Below are 19,083 nucleotides of genomic sequence, written 5' to 3'. Positions count from 1 at the left end.
AGACACAATAATTATTGTACAAGATTGCTGAGGACTATGCATTTGCAAGCAGAACCGTTCATAAATTTCAGCTAGAGAGCCAGAAACAACCAGAGAAGACCAATAAGACTTTTCTTATTGACATGTGCAACTTGCGATGACAGCAATAGACACACGCGCTTGTGTACCCGAGTCGCCTACTTTCAAACGATGAGGTTCAGAAGGCATTGCTCTGGAGGTAAAACGGCACGCAGTGAAATAATGGTCTACTAGGCCTCGCGCGTTAGCACCACAAAGTCGGAGCTGAAACGCGAACCTGGTATACCGAACTTGCGACCTCGAACTAAACACCGCAGCGCCGCAGCTAACCATGGCGGGTGATAGTAAGTAAGTGACGAAGCAAAAGTACAAAGCAAGAAAAGCAAAAGCACAGGGTACAGCACCTGCGTATCGCGGTCGCAGTTAAGAAGAATGGGGAAATTTAGAGAAATTATATTTTTAGTTAGGCTCCTCCTTGATGCTGCAAAAAGGACCAGTATTCTGGTGAAATACGTGTGTTCCATTTAGTTTCTTTGTCTCTTTAGAAATGTGTAACTTAAAACGATGAATACCTTTTTTTTTTGATGCTGCAGCAACAGGGTATGCTACAGTCGGGAAGCCGGTGTTTTAGGAAAGCGAGATCGCCTGTTGGCGAATAACTCAAGGACTCGAAATGCGAAATTAGAAGAAAATAAAATGGAGGAGCAAGTGCGGATACAAGAGAAAGTTAAGGACACTTGTATTTGAAGCACGTTTACGAACACAACGCAACTGAGCATTCTGGCGACCAGCGTGCACGCGCGCATAGTGGTATTTCTTGGGACTCGTGCATTTCCAAGTCCGTTGAACTGCGAAGAAAAGTGTCGTTATCATTTTTTTCGAACAGTGCAGCATCCGCATTCGCGGGGTCACCCCGACTGACAGACGGCTTTCTCGTTTCAGCCGACACGATCTTAAAGATGGGCGACGCGAAGGACGCCTGCAAGAGTTTCAGCGCTCACGTATGCAAGGCCAAGGCCAACTACGCCTTCGAAACACTCAAGAAGATGGCCAAGGACATCGAAGCGATCCAAGGTACGTGACCTGTAACCAGAGAGGATTTGCATTCCCCAAGAGAAGTTCCAGCTTGTTCGCAAACGTCTTGCCGTTTACGGTTGAACTGGGTGACCGCAGTCGGGGTTCGTGGCAACCTCTTGAACAGGATGCGTTGTTGGGCGAGTTGGTTCATTGTAACTGGGAACATTGGTTGCGCTTACTAGACAATCACATGTAAGAAGACAGGACAGGCGCCTGTCCTGTCTTCTTAGATGTGATTGTCTAGTAAGCGCAACCAATGTTCCCAACCTCTTGAAGTTGTGCGCTGCTACAATGCCTTTCAATCCTCTGTGTGTGTGTGCGTGCGTGTGTGTGTGTGTGTGTGTGTGTGTGTGTGTGTGTGTGTGTGTGTGTGTGTGTGTGTGTGTGTGTGTGTGTGCGTGCGCGCGCGCGCGCGCCTGTTTCGTGATCGTTCTCTACGAAGCAAACTCGTGAAAGAACTGCGCGTCAACGATTGGGCCGCTCCCACCGCTTTAGACCAGCAATACGGCACACTGCGGTATCGGCTGAATGCCGCGTTTCGGCCACGCCTCGCCACCGCGCCCGCTTGGGCGCTGTCAAAGGACGGCGAGCGCGACGCTGAGCCTTACCATTGCTGCAAATGCATCGCCCTTCGGGCGCAATTTCTCTTCATTTACGATTAATATTATAGCTATGACCGAAGCCGTCTTAGCGGATTTTACGTGAATTTCCTTCCGGGTGCTGCTCCTGTCCTGCCGAATCGCTCGCGACAGCAGCCTGACGCGTCGACCGTTAGGCCAGCGCACGCTTCTTGGGTGCCGCCGTCCAGCATTCATTAACATGTTTTAACGGGATCGGCGCGTCCGTCACGTAGGAACGTCGCGCTAGCGCGGCAGCTTACGTTTCTTTGAGCGCGCAAGGACGAAACGGGCTGATTGAGGACAGTCGCGCCGCTGTCTTTCGTGCCTCACGTCGTTCGTTCGACAGGTGTGAAACCTCGTGAGTGCGTCGACGTCTCGCAGTGTGCACAGTCTCGCGAACAGCTGTCGGCGTTTCGCCCTGGCTTGTGAAACGGCGCAGTTTTGGCGTGAGCGGTGCACGACATTCCACAGTTGTGACCTCTGCTCGGCGCAAACAGGAACGTAGCGTGAGATATTAAACGCTGCACGCCAATGCACTCCGTATATAAATGCACAAGAACGCGTTGCGTTTTCTTTAATGGTATTTAATTAGGCGCTTCACGAAAACTTCACGAATATTTCAACATGTGCGTTGAAGCTGCATAATTTGTTTTTTTTTCTCACTTGTACTATCGTGCAGTCGCTGCAGAACCGGGCTTGGGAACGGCCAGTGTTGCGAAGCAGTTCGTGGCCGCTTGCTTACGTGAGTATGTACTTCGGAACGAATACATGCATTAGCCTGGAGAACAGTTCAAATAATTTAAAGGATGGCAACCAAAACGCGTTCTGCCAGCGGAAATATTTATTTAAAAGGACACCAATTCAAATGACTAAATGAGTTTAGATTGCTTAGGTATTCTTTCAAGTGGCTATTTTGTTCGCTTTTGCAGTAAGAGGTTGATTATTAGAGGAAAACATGAAGGCAAAGAAAAAAAAAGCTGTTCGAACATCGCTACAAAGCTTGGCAGTCTGGATGTCAGAGTGACGTCTTGGCTAATCAGCACAAGTTCAAATGCGCACAGAAAAGAACTGATAACCTATGGCACTTGTTAGGCGTCATCACATGGGAGTACAATGCATAGGCAGTCACCTCGCAGTCTCAAATACACGTTGGGAGCGTATATGGCAGACCCGTCCCCCTAGAGAAAGAACTCGGACTGTCTTCAAAGAGAAAAAAAATTCACTCAGGATCATATGGACTTCGTTCTCTTTAAACTATTTTCCAACAGTGTCAGTATATTTGTCCAACTTTTTCTCCTAGTGGTCGAAGCAACGCTGGGGTAAAGTCATTTCCAGCTTTGCTATTGTAATCTATTTTTTAAATGTATATTTATTCTTTTGAAGATAAACAAAAGAGAAAAGTCGGACAGGCCTTGGTACGATAAATAGGATGCGTGGTAGTAGACGGCCAATCGCTCTCGAGTTACTTTCGATCTGATTTTTCATATCATGGCGCTAAATCAAACAAGGTTGCCTTGTTTTGTTTTTCCTTGGTGAAGTAGGCGAGAAACAAACATCGCGGTTACGCGTCTCATGCCTAATTTCACACTCAAAATTGAAAATATACTCTGAAGAGCTTGACCTCATACCAGCAGCTCCTGAAATATTCTCAGCTGTGGAGCAATAACCATAATTGATTTTTTATGCGAAGCATATTACGAGGGCTCAACCCAGCTCCTCAGGCGCGGCGGTGACCATGAAATCACGTGACACCGTGACGTCACGACAGAGGAGAAGTGGCTTTGGCTCAACTCTTGCAAGACGGGCTGGGTGGGAATCGAACCAGGGTCTCCGGAGTGTGGGACGGAGACGCTACCACTGAGCCACGAGTACAACGCTTCAAAGCGGTACAAAAGCGCCTCTAGTGAATGCGGTGTTGCCTTAGAAACGCGCTGTTTCTAAGGCGTGCGTCTCTTGCTCAGGCGCACATTTCGTTGCCGCGCCGAACGCTGCTTTGCTCGACGCTCACCGCGTCCAATGCGGGGCGCGTAGTCGCTGCCCTGTAGCCCATTGTCTTACACCCCTTGGCGGGTCGACGGGAACGCTGTCGCGTTCCACTCTTGAAGGCGAAGAAGTAATGCATGAGTTGTTTCTTCGTCTAGCCGAACCAAATATAGCCAAGCAACAGCAGTTCACCAGGCTAAACAGTGGTTCAACAACTAAAATAAAGGCTAGTATGCTTCGCATCCTGGGCTTAACCTTACCTAAGCCACAGCCATTTTTTTATTTCGTTATTCTGATAATCTCGTAAGTACCACGTAAGTACTATACTGGTTGGAGGCCGGCCGAAATAACGCTGCGTAGACCATATATGCATAGGCAATATGATGGCTTGGCGCAAACAAGCACTGAAAAGAACAAGGGGAGTGCACCCCTTGTTCGATTCCGTCCTTGTTTGCGCCAAGCGATCATATTTCATCATCATCAACATAAGTATCATCATCAGCAGCAGCAGCCTGGCTACGCCCACTGCAGGGCAAAGGCCTCTGCCATACTCCTCCAACTACTCCGGCCATGTGCTCATTGTGGCCATGTTGTCCCTGGAAACTTTTTAATCTCATCCGATCACTTAACTATCTGCCACCCCCTGCTACGCTTCTCTTGGAATCCAGCCCGTAGCCCTTAATGACCATCGGTTATCCTCTCTGCTCATTACATGTCCTATCCATGCCCATTGCTTTTTCTTGATTTCAACTAAGATGTCATTAACTCGTGTTTGTTCCCTCACCCAATCTGCTATTTTCTTACCCCCTTAACGTTACACGCACCATTCTTCTTTCCATAGCTCGTTGCGTCTTCCTCAATATAAGTAGAACCCTTTTCGTAAGCCTCCAGGTTTCTGCCCCGTAGGTGAGTACTGGTAACACATAGCTGTTCTGTTTTCTCTGGATGGTTAATGGCAACCTGCTGTTCATTGTCTCAGAATGCCTGCCAGGCGCACCTCAACCCATTCATATTCATCTGATTATTTGAGTCTCATAATCCGGATCCGCGGTCACTACCTGCCCTAAGTAAATGTATTCCCTTACCGCTTTCAGTGCCTCGCTACCTATCGCAAACTCCTAATCTCTTTCCCGAGACTGTTAAACTTTAATTTAGTTTTCTGTAGATTAATTTTTAGACCCACCCTTCTGCTTTGCCTGTCCAGGTCAATGAGCATGCATTGCAATTGGTCCACTGAGTTACTAAGCAAGGCAATATCACCAGCGAATCGCAAGTTACTAAGGTATTCTCCATTAACTCTTATCCCCAGTTCTTCTCAATCCAGGTCTCTGAACATCTACTGTAAACACGCTGTGAATATCATTGGAGAGATCGTATCTCCCTGCCTGCCGTCTTTCCATATTGGGATTTTGTTGCTTTCTTTATGGAGGACTACGGTGGCTGTGAAGCCACTATAGATGCATTTCGGTATTTTTACATACGGCTCGTCTACACCTTGATTCCGTAATACCTGCATGACTGCAGAGGATTCGACTCAGACGCAGAATCAAACGCTTTCTCATAATCAATGAAAGCTATATATAAGGGTTGGTTATACTGCGCACATTTCTCTATCGGCAGATTGATAGTGTGAATACGGTCTATTGTTGAGTAGCTTTTACGAAATCCTGCCTGGTCCTTTGGTTGAGAGATTATGGACAGCTGAAGATTCTGATCTACTCAGATATGAACCGACTAGCCCAGTAACATGTGTACTTCCAGCCGAAATAGGAACGGTATTTAACGCACATTTTTGCCCTCGTAGCTGCCCAAATCACTCAAACACTCGTGCAGGGCTCAGTACCTCTTCCATGAAGCTTAAACCATTTTAATTGTTTATGCAGTGGTTCTTAATGGGATGAGTGTTCTTTGTGTACTTCAGGCAATTTTAGGTGACTGTCTGTCCGCCTCATAGGCGTCGGCTCCGCGGTGCTCTGGGGCCCGAGTCCCCTCTGGAGTTTTCTAGTGGGGGTAGAGCCCTTCCGGTGATGGGGAAACCTACCCCGCTCCACCAACCCCCTCCTTAAAGTGTCATTACCAGAGTGTTCTGTTACCCACATCATTCGAATTTTCCTTTGAGTTGCCTCTACCTTTTCACTAAAACTTTTATTGCGCCAAAATATTACTGCATCATTGTTGGCGTGGACGTGCACGGCTGTTAATTCATGTTTTCGCTATAATTCTGCAAGTCCTGAGAGCAGGAGAATAAGCGAATTAAAGCCCCAGCGGCGGCTACCTCAACCACATATTTTCAGCTCAACATTTTTTTTTCTATTTCCAGTGTGAACACCATGCACAGACACAATATCTGTAAATATACGTGTACACAGGGCGAATATTATTATATTTTTTTAAAGACAATAAGCTAGCCAACTAACAATTATGCCATAGTGCGGATAGCCTATGCCTACAGAATGAATATGTTGCTGTATGTTCACCTGGCTTCTAATTGTTTTGCGTGCTTTGTTGACCCAGAAAAAAGAAAGCCTGCAGACTTCAGTGACCCCTGCGTCAGTCTTCCATCAACGGCGTGTGAAGTACATTTGTATAATATGCCTCAGTATTGCTTCTCTTTCCAGCATACAATGTTAAGGATTCATGAAAAAACAAAAGCTTTGAATAATTTACAACATATACTAGGAATGAAAACGTCGCCTCTTGCATGCAGATGTCAGAAATTGGTATAATTCAGTCAGTAGTCGAAATAAGGCCTAGCCGGATTCACTCGAACTCAGAATCAGTAACAGTGATGCTCAGTAGCGCTTATACTTGGATTCGTAGTAAAAATTAAAAAAAAATGAAAGAAGAAAGAGAAAAAGCCTACGAAAGTGAATGTCCAGCAACGCTCTTGAGAACCACTACAACTGCTGAGAATGGTATGCAATACTTAATTCCATTAGAATGATGGTAATTTTGACAGCACGCCACCGCTAGTCGTATTGCCGTTTTCCCCCCTTTACCGCTCCTCGTATTCATGCTGCTACTCTGGAGTCCCAACTATGCGTTGCCTACCCATAGCGGTGCTGCAACAACAATGAAATCAGTTACTAGACTGGTTCTTTCATTTGTGAAAGACCAGTGACGTCACTCCCCACGTCGCAAGTTGCCATCGCCGCAGCAGCTTCCGCAGCAGTAATCTTTACCGGCAAACGCATGCGGGGAACGCTACGTGCTTCGTTATCAGGAGCGCTTTATCTCGAATTATCTGGTTGGGATGATTGTTTCGTGCTCGTTCTTTATTGAAACCAATGGTGTTCTGTATGTTGTACACGTGATTCCAAAGAATGTCTGCACTTTTCGCTTCACTTCTCTGAGTGCTTGAAGCCTGCCTCACCTCCACCGCGGGTCGGCCGGCATTGCAGTACCTCCGCGGTCGGCCCACATTTTTGCCCATGGACGCGGAGATGAAAAGTAGAAACCAATGAGCGACTAGCAGCTTCGCTGTAAATTAAGATAGCGCAGTTGCGCAGGAAAGGCAAAGCAGTATTAGCCCCTTCAGTCATAAATTACGACCGACAATTGAAAAATATGTGAAATTTACATAATTTTTAGCCAGCGTGCTGGAGACTTCATAGAAAGCAAGTCAAAGTGGGGTGAGAATGACTCTGTACATATTATAGAGGCAATTAAACCTTCATTTATTGGACGGCCAGTCATACTACGTTTTTTCATTAAAAATAATGGATCACCCGCTAGAAATTCGTGCACAGGTTAATTATTGAGTGCAAACACTACAAAAAGCAGAAAAAATCTTTCTCGATTATTATCGAATGACGCCACTTCAATTTGTCCCGTAGAACACGGTAGTGCATTCGCCAAAGCGGTCGCTTGAAATGATGCATTTCGCTCAGAAGTGAAATGTACTTAGGAAAGCAGGATTTTCAATTTAACCAAAGCTTAGTGTTCGTTGTCCATTCCTTGCAACCACAGCACCATAACAGCAAAGGTAAGTAGCTTCCACAAACGCGTGCGCCGTGGCTGGCAGGGTTAATGACAGTTGCGCTTGAATAAACTTCGCGTGACCTCGAAAAATTGTTCACTGAAGTGATGCCCTTATACGAGTATCTACACAAGATCTCATGGTAGGAGACAATTCAATTTCACAGCCTGAGTCTCCTCCCCTCACCGAGAGATGGCGCCTCTCGGCATATATATCAGTGAGAAGAAAGGGAACCGAAGGGCCCGATTTTTATTGATCATTAGAAGCCATAAAGGAGACCAAGGAGAACACAGGGGAAATTACTTGTACTTAATGAGTTCAAGAAAATGATGAATTAAGGGAAATGAAAGTGGATGAAAAAAAACAACTGGCCATAGTTGAGGCACAAACCAGCGCTTTACTTACGCTTGTGATCCTGTCCTTGGTGTCCTTGTTTGTAGGTTTCTTGTGATATGACTAGACGTATAGTCACACACACACGCATGCGCACGTATGCGCACACACTCACGCACGCACGCACATAAAACATTAAAAAAGATGATCGTTATGGGACATATTTTTACTGACGTTTCAGCCGGAGGGCCGGTCTTCGTCGGAGTGAAGGCCGTGGAAAGCCGGTCTTCCGGCTCAAACATCAGTAAAACTATACGCCACAACGTTCGTCGTTATATATATATATATATATATATATATATATATATATATATATATATATATATATACGTATACATATATATATATATATATATACATATATATATATATATACATATATACGTATACATATATATATATATATATATACATATATATATATATATATATATATATATATATATATATATATATATATATATATATATATATATATACATATATATATATACATATATATATATATATATATATATATATATATATATATATATATATATATATATATATATATATATATTATTAGGATATTCTCGGTAGATACCCGAGGGACGACGCGAGAACGGCGACGAAGCGGGTCTGTGCCCTTGGCGCGAGCGAATGTCGGCCTGGCGCTCTGGTTCCAGTCCAGTGTAGATAGCCTGTAAATAGCCTCGTTCGTCTGTGTCTTTCTACACGTAACATTCTGGTGGAGGTCAGCGATCCCCCACCTCGCCACGGAGCTCCGCAGAGGTCGGTACATCGAGCTTGTCACCATGCCTCCCGCTGACGAGCCCGCCTCTGCAACGGCTTTGGCTGGTTCGACTGCTCCAATCGTCACGGTTGCCCAACATCGCGACCCTGGTGTATTCTCTCGCCTGGAGGGACAGAACGTTGACGAATGGATCAAGCTATATGAACATGCCAGCGCTAATAACAGGTGGGACCCAACAATTATGCTCGCCAATGTCATCGTTTATCTTGGTGGCACCCCACGTGTGTGGTACCAGACGCATGACGACGAGATAAGCAGTTGGGACGCTTTCAAAGAAAAGCTATGGGAACGTTTCGGTTACCCCATTGGCCGCAAGGTTGCCGCGAGAAAGGCTCTTGCGTTTCGTGTTCAGACATCTACAGAGCCGCACGTTTCATACATCATCGACGTCTTGGCTCTATGTCGCAAAGCTGATGATGCTATGTCTGAATCAGATAAAGTATCCCATGTTCTAAAAGGCATCGTCAACGACGCTTTCAATTTGCTTGTTTTGGGCAACGTCTCGACAATCGACGCCATCATTAAAAAATGCCGTCGCTTTGAACAAGCCACGAGCCGCCGTACCACACACCACATCACGCGGCTACCCAACACCGCTGCTACGTCGACATGTGAGGGTCGACCGCATCAGGCCACCACCTGTGACGACGTAATCCGCATTTTTCGCCGCGAGCTCGAGGCCGCCCTTTCGCCAACTTTCTCCACGACACCTCCCGATCTGCCAGCAACCACGATTGCCATGATTCAGGCCGTAGTAAGGCAGGAATATGAGAACATGGGTCTGAACTCCGTGTGTTCAACATCTACACCCAGCGTTCCCCAGTTCTCTACCGGCCCTCCTCGTCCCCGACAGTCCTTTTCTGCCACATCTCGCCGCAACCCGTCCGAATGGCGTACCCCTGATGACAGACCAATCTGCTTCCACTGCTGTCGCATCAGCCACGTTGTTCGTCACTACCGCAAGCGATGGCCACCGCCTCCTCGGACATACGCCGCCACTTATTACCGCACCTTTGGACCTTCTGTTGCCTATGCCACCCGCCATGAACCCACTGCCGCTGATGCCCCGGCTCCGAACCTCCGCTACAGCCGCCCGCCCTCACCTCGACGCCGTCAGTCTCGTTCGCCCCAATCCCGGCGCTTCCCTTCGCCGCCTATCGCCTCCCGGGCCCAGCCGGAAAACTAGGCACTGCAGCTTCTCGAGGTGAAGCTGCGTTGTCGACACTGCCCTCAAATCCTCTGCTCACGTTAAACACGAACCAAAACCTTCATGACGTTCACGTTGACGTTGACGGCTATCCTATCACGGTATCGATACAGGGGCACAGCTTTCCATTATCAGTGCTGCCTTCCAACGACGACGTGTGCCGACGACCAGCGTCGGCACACGTCGTCCGCATTGCGGATGGCGGTACTGTGCTTATCATCGGCATGTGTACGGCACGTGTTAGTATCGCCGGCCGCCACACTCCTGTCCTCTTCACCGTGATTGCTCATTGCCCCACGACCTCATTCTCGGCTTCGACTTTCTCTCCGTGCATTCTGCTCTTATTGACTGCTCTGCCAGTACCCTCTGCCTTGAGTAGCCGATTCTCGCAGAACCTTCTGATGCACCCGAGTGCCGCCTACGCCCCACCGGCTTTATTCTCCTGCCGCCAAAATCAATAGCCTATATTGAACTCTTGTCTTCCCCACCAGTCCCTGATTGCGAGTACCTCGTCACTCCTCTGCCCGACATTCCACTACAGTATGATGTTACCGTGCCTCACAGTATACTTACTATTACTGCGAACCGCACTCGCATACCTATCTTTAACTTTGGATTGACAAAGCAAATTCTTCCGCAAGGTATTTTGCCTTCCCAACATTGATTGTCTCGGCGACCATCACCTGGCATCGTTATCAACCGTTACTTCTTGTGAGCTTAGCAAGCCCATCGTGCCAGACACGGCCGCCAATCCCAATATACAAAAAATGATTGCGACGGACCTGTCTTCTGCGCAGGCTGAAGACCTTTACCAAGTATTATTGTCCTACAGAGATATTTTCGACTTCGACGATCGCCCTTTAGGCCAGACACTCGCGGTCAAGCATCGTATTCTTACTGACGATGCTACTCCTATTCACCGACGACCGTATCGAGTTTCTGCGTCGGAACGCCGAGTAATTCAAAGCGAAGTCAACAAAATGCTAGACAAAAACATCATTGAGCCTTCTTCGAGTCCCTGGGCGTTACCTGTAGTGTTGGTTAAGAAGAAGGATGGCATGTGGCGCTTCTGTGTAGACTACCGCCATCTGAACGACATTACTAAGAAGGACGTCGACCCGCTCCCACGTACAGACGACGCCCTTGTCTGCTTCAACGGTTCCAGCTATTTCTCTTCTATCGATCTTCGTTCTGGATACTGGTAGATTGGTGTTGATCATATGTACAGAGAAAAAACCGCGTTCATCACACCTGATCACCTATATCAATTTAGAGTAATGCCGTTTGGATTATGCAACGCCCTGGCCACCTTTGGGCGTATGATGGACTCCTTGCTCCGTGGTTTCAAATGGTCCACTTGTCTCTGCTACCTCGACGACGTCATCGTCTTCTCGCCAACGTTCGACATTCACCTTGAGCGTCTAACAGCTATACTTGATGTATTTCGAAAGGCGAAGCTGCAACTTAACTCGTCGAAATATCGGTTCGGCCCCCGCCAAATTACTGTTCTAGGCCACCTCCTTGACGCTTCCGGAGTCTAGCCTGATCCCGACAAAACTCGCGCTGTCCGAGACTTTCCGGTTCCGACGACAGCCGCAGACGTTCGAAGTTTTGTCGGGCTAAGCTCGTACTTTCGTCGTTTAGTTCAAGATTTTGCGGCAATTACTAGACCCCTCACTTATCGTTTGAAGAAAGGCTTAAAATTCTCGTGGGGTATTGCAGAAGCCGCCGCCTTCTCTCGTCTCGACACTCTTCTCTCCTCACCACCCATTCTCGCCCAGTTCGACCCTGATGCCCTTACAGAATTGCGTACAGATGCCAGTGGTCATGGCATAGGTGCCGTCTTAGCGCAGCGTCAGCGTGGCAAGGATCGCGTTATTGCTTATGCAAGCCACCTCCTCACACCATCGGAGCGGAATTATTCCATTACGGAACGAGAATGCCTTGCTGTAGTCTGGGCGGTTGCGAAGTTCCGTCCTTACCTCTACGGTCGCCCTTTTTCCGTAGTCACTGACCATCATGCTCTCTGCTGGCTCTCATCGCCAAAAGATCCTACAGGCCGGCTTGGTCGATGGGCTTTGAGACTACAAGAATTTTCGTATTCTGCGGTCTACAAGTCCGACCGCCTGCACCAGAACGCTGACGACCTGTCGCGTTACCCTGTTGACGACCTTGACTCTTCTAATATTACCAGTGCGGCTTGTGTATTCTCTGTGTCAAAGCTGCTTCATTTCGTCGACGAGCAACGTCGTCACGCCAACATCAGAGGACCCATCGACCATTTTGAACACTCTCCGGCCGACGCCACTCTACGCCTCTTCGTCCTCCGCGAGGGTACTCTGTACCGACGTAACCTTCATCCGGATGGCTCTGAGTTCCTACTTGTCATACCTAAACACCTCCGCTCAACCGTTCTAGAACTCCACGACGCACCAACGGCAGCACACCTCGGCGTATCTCGAACCTATGACCGTGTACGTTACCGTTTTTTCTGGCCGGGCCTTGCCCGTTCCGTACGACGTTACGTCGCCGCTTGTAAAGTTTGCCAACGACGCAAGAAGCCTTCCCACCCCCCGCTGGTTACCTGCAGCCGCTCGACATCCCTGCCGAGCCCTTCCATCGTGTTGGCTTAGACCTTCTCGGCCCATTTCCGGAATCTACATCACGAAACAAGTGGGTTGCAGTCGCGACTGACTACGCGACCCGCTACGCCGTAACCCGCGCTCTTCCGAACAGTTGCGCAAGTGACGTTGCGGACTTCCTTCTACATATCATTTTGATGCATGGTGCTCCGCGTCAATTTTTTATAGACCATGGCGGTACGTTTTTGGCGAAAGTCATTGACGACATCATGCGGGCCTGCTGCATTCAGCATAAATTTACTACCTCCTACCACCCTGAAACGAACGGCCTCACTGAGCGTTTGAACCGCACCCTTACAGACATGCTATCCAAATACGTCTCAGACGACCACCGTGACTGGGACCTGGCTCTACCTTACATTACCTTTGCATACAACTCTTCCCGTCTCGAAACTGCTGGCTTTCCCCTTTTAACCTCTTGTATGACCGCGAACCGACGCTACCACTGGACACTTTACTTCCGTCCGCCACAGCTTCAACTAGCGCATATGCCCGTGATGCAATCGCCTGTGCTGACCACGCTCGTGAACTTGCGTGCGTTCTTCTAAAAGTCTCTCAAGACAAACAGAAGCGACGCTACGACCTCCGTCACCGTGATGTCCATTTTGCGCCCGGCACCCTCGTGTTGCTTTGGTCACCATCGCGTAAAGTTGGCCTTTGTGAGAAGCTGCTTTCCTGTTATACCGGCCCATATCGCGTGCTCCGCCAAGTGACCGATGTCACCTATGAAATTGTTCTAGCCTCGCCCACTACGTCCTCCGGTTTGACAACCAGTGACACTGTCCACATCACCCGACTCAAGTCCTACAACTCTCCACGTGCCTTGGATATTTAAAAGCACCGTGACGGCGCTTTTGTCACCTGGGGGTAGTATTACGATATTATCGGTAGATACCCGAGAGACGAGCCGCCGCGAGAACGATGACGAAGTGGGTCTGTGCCCTTGGCGCGCGTGAATGTCGGCCTGGCGCTCTGGCTCCAGTCCAGGGTAAATAGCCTGTAAATAGCCTCTTTCGGCTGTGTCTTTCTACACGTTTATATATATATATATATATACGTATATTCTACTTAGACGCGTATATTCTACTTAGAAGACAACGATGACGGGGGCAATAAGGGACTCCGTCTGGTGGGCCTAGAAGGTCTTCGAAGACATTGAATACTGACTTGAAGAGTATGAACGCGTCGCACAGTTTAACCAGTAGACTGAGCAGCAAAAGCTTTGACATGTCTATTTCGCCCTTTACGACAGTGACCGTACTTGGTACGAGAACCGTGAAGCTAGCCTGACGACGTGGAATGACTTTCGGCAGAAGATCACGGCACTTTTGCAAGTGCTGACCAACGCGACCGCACCCAGCAGATGATGGAGCTACGGGTGCAACCTAATGAATGGGTGAATGTTTGCCGAGGACATCGCCCGCCTCTTTCGTCGAGCCGGCCCGAACATGGCCGAAGATAGGAAGTTGCGCTACCTCATGCGAGATGTAAAAGAGCAGTTGTTACCGGGGCTTGTGCGGAATCCACCAGTCACCATCGCTGACTTTATCAAAGAGGCTACGGCTATTGAGCGTGCCCTTCATCAACGGTGCAGGCAGTACGATCGACTGTCCACCAGCAATACAATCAATACCGCCGCAGAGATATCCGAGTATCAGAATTCCTTGCATCAATTGATCAGAGAGCTTGTCAGAGACGAACTGCTAAGGATTCTGGACCAACGTTGAATATACCTGTAGCATCAATCGCCGAAGTGGTGGGCGATGAAATCAGGCAGGCGCTCCCGGCAGCCGATTTTCAAGATCACCACCGTCCCATGACTTACGCCGCCGCTGTCCGATGTCCACCACCTGTCCCAACCACACCGCCGTACCACCAACCTCCAACAGCCGCTCCTTGGTCGCCGCCGCAAGGGGATATGCTTCGAGGCGCGCACCCGTTATGCCGCTGGAGTCACACCACCAGCCGTCGTTCGCCGCCCCTTGGTCAACGCCGCAAAAAGACGCTACGGGACGGCCGCAATTTCGGAAAACCGACATATGGCGCACCGTCGATGGGCGACCACTTTGCTTTCAATGTGGAGGCGCCGGCCATATTTCGCATAATTGCTGACATCGCGACACGTCATTTCGACCTCATCGTCCGTGGTCCTATGGTCAACGTGCAAATGACGATTCCATGCTATGCCGCGACGACACTACTTTTCGGGAACCTCCAATAGCGCACTCAAATGACGAATCCGTGCCCAACGATAGGTCCGATTTCGGCCGTCGGTCGCGTTCTCCAACCCCTCCACATCAGAGGGCTTTACCTACTGGACGTACTTTTGCTGACCTCCGAACACGAAGGTCGTCCAGCCCACGCCGCGGAAACTGAAGGCGGCGACCTCTGGGGGTAAGGTTGCAGGTCCGCCGCAAGACAATAAAAAGCCCCCAACACTCCCGCTGCAGAACGCTGTGAAGCCGATAAATGCCGAACCGCACAAATTGTGAGCGCCGACATTGATGTTTTGTTGGACGGAAAGCCAGTGACAGCATTAGTCGACACTGGTGCTGACTTCTCGATAATGAGTCAGGAACTCGTCCTCCACCTGAAGTAAAGACGCCAAGGACGGGACCTCACATAAGGACGGCAGGCGGTCAATTACTGATGCCTACTGGAAGATGTACTTCTAGAATCGATCCCCGCAGGGGCGTCTGCGTCAGCAGGCGTTTGGTGTGTAGCGACACCACGTACCCAAGCACACGAGGGTTGGGCCCTCCCGCGTGTAGCCGTGCGCGGCTTAGCCGTGTCTGCGGAAAGGGGGATGCTGGGGGTTGAGCTGATGCTGCGTGTTTGGACCTTTAAGGTCCCCCGGCGGGGGCAACACACCCCTTTAGCCTCTGCTTCACATAGACGGCACCCCCGGACTGACCCACCCGGGGGAAATCGGTAGTTGCCTTTTCCTGTCTATCTCTTCCCCCAGTGTTCATCTTTATCTGACTTTTCATCTGTTCTGTCTCCTTATCATTTCTTTATTACTTCCGATCTTCCTGGCAGCAAGGGTTAACCTTGTGCGAGAAGCCAACCTTGGTTATGTGGTATTTGGCTATAGCGGTAGCGTACAGCTGGCGTTTGTAGGCCGTGTTTTACAGACCCTGCAGCTTCCCCCTGTTGGGGTCCATGGTGGGTGGCTGGCGCTACTGCCGAAAAATACACTCCCACCTATGGCTAGTTCTTTCCCTCCACTATCTGATCGCTCCCTGAAAAGGGGGCGCACCGAAGAAATCTTTGAATTTATTGGGCGCCAAAAAGAATCTTTCCCGCGATTTCAGGTGATCCATTCTGAAAAACAAGGAAAACAAGCACGAACAATCTCACCTTTTGTTGTTTCAAAAACCCTAACTCAGGCATTTGGACCAGCATATAAAGCATCAAAGATGGCTAGCGGTGATCTCCTTTTGGAGCTCCGCGACAAAAAACAACACGAGAAACTGCCTAACCTTGTATCATTTGGAGATGTCCCAGTCACAGTTACCCCGCACCGCACGATGAACACCACCCGTGGTGTAGTTTCGGATGATGACCTGATGGAACTTACGGACGCTGAACTATTAGAAGGCTGGAGTGATTAAAACGTAATCAATGTTAAGAGAATTCTGCTAAGGCGCGATGCAAAGGAGATTAAAACAAAACATCTAATTTTTACCTTTCGTTCAAGTGTGCTCCCTGAGAGTATTGAGACAGGATATGTGAAGCTCCGGGTCAGGCCACATGTCCCAAACCCTCTGAGATGTTTTAAATGCCCGCGATTAGGCCACAGCTCATCGAACTGCCGCGGCCGCCAAACCTGTGCAAAATGCAGTGCTCATGAGCACTCCGCTGAATCATGTGAAAACACTGTCCACTGTGTGAACTGTGATGGGGAGCACGCCGCGTACTCGCGGTCGTGCCCATCTTGGAAAAAAGAGAAAGAGGTTGTAACGATCAAAGTAAAGGAAAACATAAGTTTCAAGGAAGCACGCAGGCGGGTATCCTTCCTGCCAAAGAACACCTTTGCCGAAGTGGTGCATCAGGGGGCAGCGCCACAACGGTCTTTGGCGGCTGACCGTCCCACACCCAGTGAGGCGGCAGTGACGCCATCCGCCCCCCCCCCCCCCACCCCCCACCCTCCGGCGGCTGCAGCTAGCACTGCTACGCTAATCCAGCAGACGGGGCCATCTACCTCCGGGAAGGTGACCTCAAAGGCCTCGTCCAACGTACCGAGGCCTTCACGCCAAACAAAGCGTTCAGCGCGTGTCCAGCGCCTCGCAGGACGCGATGGACACAACCACAAGCAAGACGACGCCACTAGCGCCTAAGGAGCGGCGAGGCACTCTCGATCGTTCCAAAACAGACAAAACTCCCATCACGGCGGCTGAAAAAGGCCCGTGAGCTAATCCTCGTCTCTTCAACACAAAGCACCCAACACATATAGCATAACGGATACACAAATACTACAATGGAATGTGAGAGGACTTCTCCATAACCTCGACGACATTAGAGAACTCCTACACAAACACAATCCCAAGTTCCTGTGCGTTCAAGAGACGCACCTAAAATTAACATACACCAACTTTCTAAGGCAATATGCCATTTTCCGCTAAGACCGTGAACATGCACTCACCTCGTCAGGCGGTGTAGCCATAATAGTCCATAAGGGCGTAGCATGTCAGCAAATAAATCTCCGGAACCCCGTCGAGGCAGATGCAGTACGAGCTGTGCTATTCGGTAAGCTAACCACGGTTAGTTCGATGTACGCCTCTCCTTCTTGTCAACTTACTAAAATAGAATTCGAAAGCTTCATCGATGAACTTCCTCCGCCATATATAGCCGTTGGTGATCTAAATGCACATAACCCCCTGTGGGGTGACACGCGTTCCGATGCGCGTGGGCGCCTGATTTTCTGTGTTCTTCAGGTGCATGTTTATTGAACAAAAAGGAACCGACGTACTACAATGTTACACATAAAACATACTGGTCCATAAACTTGAGCATAGCTTCGAGCTCATTAATTTCGTACCTGGAGTGGTCTGTTCTCAAGAAACCCTATGGGAGTGACCACTTCCCAATTACATCAAATCTAACAAAACCGGATACATGCTCCCCCATTTCCCTCGATGGAACCTCGAGTCAGCAAACTGGGAACTGTTACGAGAACTCACATATTTAGGCGAGGACGACATTTCTGATTTTAATGTAGACGATGCTGTGGCATACCTAACTGGTTTTATTATTAACGCTGCAACGAAATGCATTAAAAATATGACGGACTGGCAAAGAACCGTGGCATCCGATGGTGGAATGACGAATGTCGAAAAGCACGCAAAAATCAAAACAAAGCTTGAAGATTGCTTCGCAATTCTCCAACAGCTGAAAATCTTATTAATTTTGAACAGGTGAAATCACAAGGCAGGAGAACACGTGGACATGCAGAGAGAGAGAGCTGGGAGCGTTACATATCTGGGATAAATTCTTACTAAGATGAGACAAAGTTGTGGAATAGGGTAAATAAACTAAAAGGCCGGGAGACGAACCTTCTGCCCTTATTAAGTTCGCAAGGAGATGGCCTGCAAGACCAGGCAGACTGTCTGGGTGAACACTTTGCCTATATCTCCAGTGAATGTCATTACACGCAATCATTCCTCAAGTTCAAAGAGCGTGCAGAGCGACAGCCCCTTGATAGGAAATGTGGCCATTATGAAGATTACAACCACCCGTACAGTTTAGCTGAGCTTAAAACTTCTCTTGCATGTTGCAACAGCTCAGCGCCAGGTGGTGACCGTATCATATATCAAATGATCAAGTCCCTCCACCCTGAAGCACAGAAAACACTCCTCTCACTTTATAATGTCATGTGGGCGGCTGGATATATTCCATCGTCTTGGAAGAAGCTATAAAGATACCTATACTAAAACAAGGTAAGGACCCGTCCTAGCCTAGTAGTTACGGACCAATCGCTTTGACAAGCTGTCTTTGCAAGCTTTTTGAAAAGATGATAAACCGGCACTTAGTATATCTCCTTGAGAGCAACGGACAACTATATCCTTACCAGTGTGGCTTTAGAGAAGTCGGGTCGACCGCAGACCACCTGGTCCATATTGAGGCAAATATAAGGAATGCCTTCATACACACAGTTTTTCCTCACCGTATTTCTTGATTTGGAGAAAGCATATGACACCACATGGCGCTTTGGTATTATCCGAAACCTTTCCTCTATGGGTATGCGCGGCAGTATGCTGAGTATCATGGAAAGTTACTTTTCTAACCGCACATTTCGTGTAAGGGTGGGCCATGCCTTGTCGAGGTCTTTCACCCAGGAAACTGGTGTTCCACAAGGTGGTGTGCTA

At 48.7% G+C, this 19,083-nt stretch overlaps 1 protein-coding gene across 2 annotated transcripts in view; it reads left to right on the top strand.

The window, feature by feature from the left end:
• The window catches only part of LOC135911176 (uncharacterized), a 330,618-nt gene that overhangs the window by 33,865 nt on the left and 277,670 nt on the right, over positions 1 to 19,083 (top strand). For both annotated transcript variants that reach the window (XM_065443366.2, XM_065443367.2), the window contains exons 5-6: positions 961 to 1,092; positions 2,395 to 2,457. In XM_065443366.2, coding sequence (XP_065299438.2) covers positions 961 to 1,092; positions 2,395 to 2,457 — 195 coding nt within the window. The remainder of the gene's footprint in view (positions 1 to 960; positions 1,093 to 2,394; positions 2,458 to 19,083) is intronic.

The sequence above is a fragment of the Dermacentor albipictus genome, chromosome 5, assembly GCF_038994185.2.
Source record: "Dermacentor albipictus isolate Rhodes 1998 colony chromosome 5, USDA_Dalb.pri_finalv2, whole genome shotgun sequence".
In the NCBI taxonomy this organism is placed as follows: Eukaryota; Metazoa; Arthropoda; class Arachnida; order Ixodida; family Ixodidae; genus Dermacentor; species Dermacentor albipictus.
The sequence above is the reverse complement of the archived record's forward strand: the minus strand, read 5'-3'. Positions and strand labels throughout refer to the sequence as shown.